General features: G+C 46.6%; 1 protein-coding gene across 1 annotated transcript in view; it reads right to left on the bottom strand.

Annotated features, from left to right (window-relative positions):
* The window catches only part of LOC146337912 (IgGFc-binding protein-like), a 28,751-nt gene extending 22,616 nt beyond the window's left edge, over window positions 1–6,135 (bottom strand). Inside the window, exons 1-2 of the mRNA XM_084815451.1 lie at window positions 6,116–6,135; window positions 3,688–3,741 (exon numbers count right to left, since the gene is read on the bottom strand). Of these exons, the coding sequence (XP_084671577.1) occupies window positions 3,688–3,739 (52 nt within the window). The 5' untranslated portion in view covers window positions 3,740–3,741; window positions 6,116–6,135. The remainder of the gene's footprint in view (window positions 1–3,687; window positions 3,742–6,115) is intronic.
* Between the last annotated feature and the right edge of the window lie 288 nt (window positions 6,136–6,423).

Below are 6,423 nucleotides of genomic sequence, written 5' to 3' on the forward strand. Positions count from 1 at the left end.
AGGGTGGTTAGGCTAACCACTGAGAGTGCTACTGTCACATGTGCAGTTCTACAATGGGGTTAGACTAACCATTCTCTAACCACCCTTCCTCCTGCAGGAATCTGCAGTCCTCAAAATGAGTGGTCATGCATCCCAACAGCCTTTGTGCTGTCGGCCATTTTGGTGCTTGGATCTGCTGGCCATTTTGGTGCTCGGTGGCTACTCCTTCTTTGGCCACCCTTGCTGCAGCGCTCTATGGCAGCTGTCAATTAACCACGAAGGCTGTTCAGACATCACACTAAGCCATGGTAGAGCCCACTAACCATCTTGCAGCAAGCAGTTAGTGAATGTGGTTAGTCCGTGGTTAATAAGCCACCATGACTGGGACAGATGCCTGTTCATACATTACTCTAAGCCAACATGGTTAGCTCAAAACTCTCAACCATCATGGCTTAGTGTGATGTCTGAATTGTTGTTGTTCAGTCGTTCAGTCATGTCCGACTCTTCGTGACCCCATGGACCATAGCACGCCAGGCCTTCCTGTCCTGCGCTCTCTCCCGGAGCGTGCTCAAGTTCATATTCATTGCATCGGTGATGCTATCTAGCCATCTCATCCTCTGCCGTCCCCTTCTCCTTTTGCCTTCAGTCTTTCCCAGCATCAGGGTCTTTTCCAGAGAGTTTTCTCTTCGCATTAGGTGGCCAAAATATTTGAGCTCCAACAAGAAATTTGTTTTCCCCACCCCACCCCACTCTCATAATACTGGAACTCATCCAGTATTAGGATCATCCGGTGGTAGGGTGGCCAGTTACAAAAAAGAACAGGGGTCCTACACCTTCAATAGTTAAGTACAAGAGAGAACAGCTCGCGGCATTAACTCTTCTATACAGCTATTAATTGTGCAGGAGCCCTGCCCACTTTCCAATCTTGCCACCATTGTCTGTGGGTTTGGGCTGCAGTAGAGTTAAGACAACAAATTAAAAAAGCACTTTGTCCAGTGACATATAGTTAACATGCAGTGAAATCCTGAATATGCTTACTCAAGGATATGTCCCACTAAGTTCAATGGGACATATTCCTAGGTAAGTGTGTATATAATTGCAGCCTTAGAGAGCATTACTATGGGTGTCTCATGGGACAGAGTGCTCCGATATTGGAGCATTCCGAGGCGAGTATACAACACCCCGACAAGATGGGAGGAATGGCAGAGGCTTTTTCAGCACCTTCAAAGTCCCAAAATCCTTTTTACATTACACAGGTCTCCGAGCCCATGCAACACACTCAGCTTGGGAGGGGCGTACCCCAGTGTCCCCTCTTCCTCCTCAGGTTGGCGCTCCAACCTCAGGACAGAGAGTCCTGCAGAGCTTTCTGTGGCAGCTGGAGGGGCTTGGGGGGTGGGTGGGTGGATGTCCTGCATTGGCTGTAGCAGTCTCAGTGACAGAGTTGACCACAAGGCCAAGTAGTAAACCAGGCCAATGTTCCAGCAGACAGGTTTCTGTTCAAGGGAGTTCAGGCAAAGGCAGAAATGATCAAGATAACAGGCACAGGGTCAAAGAACAGGCAACCAGTCCAGCCTATGGAGTCTGGCAAAGCAAACAGTCAGCCGTCAAATGCAGTTAGGCAGATATATCTGCACAATCCAGCAGCAGAGTCAAGCAGGCATCCAAGATCTGTAGCACAGAAGTTCAGTCACAAGGCAGGAGGAGCTGGTGAGGCATTGTTTCCAGTAGCTAGCAAGCTCTGACTGAAGGCTCTTAACCAGAAAGGCTGCTCAGTCCCACCTGGGCTCAGCTGCTGTCCGTTAGAGCTCTCTGGCCAGAGCCGTACTCAAGATGAGTTACTTTTTCCCGAGGACACCATGTTTGCACTCCTTCTCACAGGAGCCCTACTGGACTCTTGCTTGAGGAAATGATGCTCCTGGGGGCCGGGGGGTTGATCAGCATCTGCTCCAGAGTCCCCCCAACCTGACAGGGACCAACCTGTCCTGGCCTCCCCCGAAGGCCCAAGCTCCTCCTTGTCTGGGGACAGTGAGAGATCTGGTGTGCCCTTGGGTTCTGGAGGCTCTAGTTCTTCCTCTGAGGAGGATTCCTCTAGGGGCAGGGCAGTGGGGGGAAATCCTCACTCTGGTCGGTCCCCTGCTCTAAGTTCATAGCTCTGTCTACAACCTCAGAGGGAGAAATCCTCAGCATTCTATGGCTCCTCAGATGCTGTCAAGAGGCCATAGGAATGCTCTCTTAGGGCACAATCCTACGGGGATAGGCAGCCGCCTCCAAACTCGGAGGCGACTGCCTATCCAATCCAGGGCAGGAGAAGCATGGAGGGGATCATTCCTCTGTGCCTCTCCTGCCCTGCATTTGTGGCTGGACAGCCACTTTCAGCTGTCTAGACGCAGGATGGTGGAGCGGGGGAGGAGGCTGCTGGACGACACATTGGATGTGTCATACTGGCATTTCCACCCTCCCCACCCCAGAATGCCTCCCGGAATGCCCCATTTTGGCCACTCCATGCTCCTCTTCAGAGCACGGAGCACGGGGCTGTTCCACACTGCCTGCAAGACAGCGTGAAAGGTGGGGAAGGCTGGTTCCCACAAACCCATATATCCTATGGCTGTCTAGCGGCTGACTAGAGGCCATAGGATTGCTCTCTCCGGGCGCAATCCTATGCATGTTTAGACAGAAAAAAAGTCCTACTGGGAGTTGTAGGACTTTTTTCTGTCTAAACATGCGTAGGATTGTACTCTTAGGCCATAATCCTGTGCACATATCTAGGAATAAATTCCACTGAACACAGTGGAAGTTACTTCTCTACAAACGTACATCCAACTGCAGAATTTTTCAGGGGTCACAATTAGAGCCCCCAGATGGTAAAGCCATGGTAAAGCCCCCCCTCCACATCACATTCTGATGTGGAGGGGGGGCTTATTGCTTCCTCCCTCCCCCTTTCTTTTCTTCCCTTTCTTCCTTCTTTTTTTTCTGCAGGATTTTGAAGCCATTAGCTTTTGCTGGCAGCAGCATCAAAGGCAGAGCTCTAGTTGCCATCATTCTACCTTCACAGAGTGCCTCTGGGAAAGATGGTTCCCTCCACCATCTCAAATACTAAAATTGTTGCCCCCCTTCCCTCCCCTTGAAATGTTTCACTCCTTAAATAAATAAATACATAAATAAATATTCTATTTATTTATTTCTATACAGCCCAATAGCCAAAGCTCTCTGGGCAGTTCGCAAAAATTAAAATCACAAGTGCAGCATAAAACAATATAAAATATAAAAGCTTAAAACTACAGTATAAAAGTACAACTGGAATAAAACCTAGCAGCAATGTAATGATTTTAAATACAGATTTTAAACAGCAGAGCTAAAAGCCTAGAATGCTAAAATGTGCAGGGGGGGGGGGAGTCTTTACTTGGAGCCAAAAGGCATAGGGGGGATTTGTGCATTTGCACAGTGCAAATTTGTGCAAATCCAAATTTCTGCAAATTCAGGAAATTGGAAACAAATCTGATTTTGTCAATGTGCAGACAATGGAATGAAAGGCACCTGGTAATTCTCAAAATGCAGACGTAACGAATGTTACAAAATCAATACATCCATAAATGTAAAGAAAATCATTACCCATTGCCAATGCTCTAAGAAGCCACACGTTCACCAGATAGCTATACTAAAAATGAAGGGGTGGGGGAGCTGAGGTGTCCTCAAGTCCAGCTTACTCACCACTCAATAGCATCAAACCAGCCACAAGAAACAGGATCCATCTCATTGCCATGGCTGCAAAGCAAACAAGCAAGAAAGAAATATTTAAAATGATCCCTTCTTCTTCTTTTCTATTTTGTGCATGTATAAGAACAGTACATCCTTATACCCAAGAGCTTTTGCCTGACGTACAGTTTAGAACCTAAGCTATACGTGCAGGTGATACTCTTTTGGAGATGGTGCTGCAGACCTATCATTACCTGTGGTGCACGTGTGTTATTTTCTCTTAGAAGCAGTGTCTTCTGGATAGGATGTTAGAGAAATCCGCAATGGATTCTAATGAATTTTGATTTCTATGGATCCATGCTGTGGTATTGGCAGCAGACTGTTCTTTTTTCCAAGACATGCAGTTTCCATAGATTTGATGACCAGATTTCGGGGGGGGGGGGAGTTGCACTAATTTGGATTACCACAAGTGCACATTAGTGTTAATGTGCACTTGTACAAATGCACATTAGTTAAAGCTCAATTATGCAAATTAAAAATATTTTGAAGTATACATTTTTAAAAGTTTTAAAATAAGTGTGCTTTAATTTGTGCATATTTAAAGTTGAACATTGTTAAAGTTGTGTGCTTTTAAGTTGTGCAATTTTAAAAGTGCACATTTTTTACCCTGCATGTTCTATGAACGTGAACGCAAGTTCAGGAATTTCCTAACACTTTTGTAGAGCATGCTGCCCTGTTAGCATTCGGGATTGCAAACGGGGCATTTTTGAGTGATTTGTGAACTCAAAAGAAATTCTCGTACATCTATATTGGAGGTATCATTACTTAGCCTCTCCATTTTGGGAAGAATTTGCTGATCCAGGGGCTCTACGTTTGGGTTTCCAAAATGGGACCCATGGGCACCAATGTGTCCACAGGCACCACTCTTGGTGCCCACCAGGCCCCCTTCCTCTCCTGATTTTAATTTCATTTCTTAAGAGTATTTTAGGGTGCAATCCTATGGCCGCTAGACAGTGGCTGGATGGCTATAGAATTATTTGGTTTTCAGTAACCGACCTCAGAGCCCATACTTTGAGGTTGGTTCCCAGAAAACTGCCTCCTTGCCCCTTCCCCTGCTGCCTCTTAGGCAGCGTGGACCATCCCCAGCTCTGCACTCAGAAGAGCAGTGTGGAGTGGAAGGAAAGGGGGCATTCCCAGGGGCAGTGCGGGGAGGGGACATTGGAAGGGCCAGTACGATGCTTTATTTGTGTCATCCAGCTGCTGTCCCCCCACTCTGAAGCGCTGCAGATAGACAGCCAAAATCAGCCATCTACTCACAATTGCAGAGTGGCTGGAGTGCAGAGGAGAAGCTTCCTTCCATGATCTGCCCACCCTATATTGGATAGGCAGTTGCCTCCGAGTTTGGAGGTGGCCACCTACCCCCATAAAATTGTGCCCTTAATTTGTTAAAACTAGGACTTTATCATACTGCAAAGCAAAACACTGTCCTTTACTTGTGTTCAAAGGAATAGTTTTGTACCCCGCCCTCGCCCCCGCCCCCACCCCTGTACTTATGTTGTTGGGATAGTTACTTTTCTATTAGTCTCACCAGTTTGCCTTCTGGGAAATGACTGTTTCACCATGGAAGCCATTTTATGAATGAGCAAGCCCTTCCATGGCAACCATGTTGTGGGAGTGCCCATGACACTCTCAGAATTCGAAATGTGCCCACCAACCCAGAAAAGGTTAGCCCCCCCTTCTCTAAGTAAAAAACAAACAAACTGGGGGGGAAACTGTTTCTTTTTCTCCTCCCTCAACATGTCCCTCAAAGTTTTCTTACCCATCTGTCATTTCTTCTCCCCTGCTTCTTTCACATTTAAGTTGTACCCAATCCCCAACTGCCAGTTTCTTTCATCCTTCCCTCCTGCTGCATTTATATTCACTTCCTCCTATAACAGCTTCCCTCTCTTATCACTTTCCTCTTTATTCCCAATTATAAAAATTATTTAAAATTTATTATTAGTAGTAGCAATAGTAGTGGTAATAATAATAACAACAACAACAACAACAGCCTTGCTCTCTAACCCATGCCTGCTGCCATGCCTACCTATGAAATGTGCATGGTATGGCCATAGCACAGGGCATTAAAGCAAAGAAGCACTGGGCAGTCTACAGCACTGAGACCAGCTGTATTTTGGCTGAGTCCCACTGTGGGTCCCATCCCAGAGACTGAGAAAAACTGCTCTAGATGTTTTGGACTTTAACTCCCATCAGCTCCAGCCAGCATGACCAATTATCAGGAATCCTGGGAGTTGTAGTCCAAAACATCTGGAGGGCACCAGATTGGGGAAGGCTGAACTGGAGGGATCCTTATTTGGCTCATTTATGGCCTGTCTTCGATCAGCTGGGTTCCACAGTAGCAGCTGATTTGTGTCATAGGGCACCTTACAAAACAATCTCTTACCTTCAGGCCTTCAGTAGACCTCCTTGGCTTGACAAAGGAGAACAACAGCTCTGCCCACTGTCCACATCTCTCAGCTACAGCTCCTCCTTTTATACAGAAAATGATAAGTATGAAAGCCTCTTTCCCAATCGACTTCCAAGGAAGTTTCCACAGCCCTAAAGTACTTGAATTTTTGGCTGGGCAAATGCAAGAGCCAAATACCACAATATATGAAGTCAACTCATCCAAAGCTGTGGGGTCCATCCTCTCAACCCCAAGAGAAATGGAAGAAATTGACTTTGGCCATCAGTTTTTGGGTGGGGAGTAGC

The sequence above is a fragment of the Heloderma suspectum genome, chromosome 10 (genome assembly GCF_057233095.1).
Source record: "Heloderma suspectum isolate Gila_16-S chromosome 10, 16-S_ref, whole genome shotgun sequence".
NCBI lineage: Eukaryota > Metazoa > Chordata > Lepidosauria > Squamata > Helodermatidae > Heloderma > Heloderma suspectum.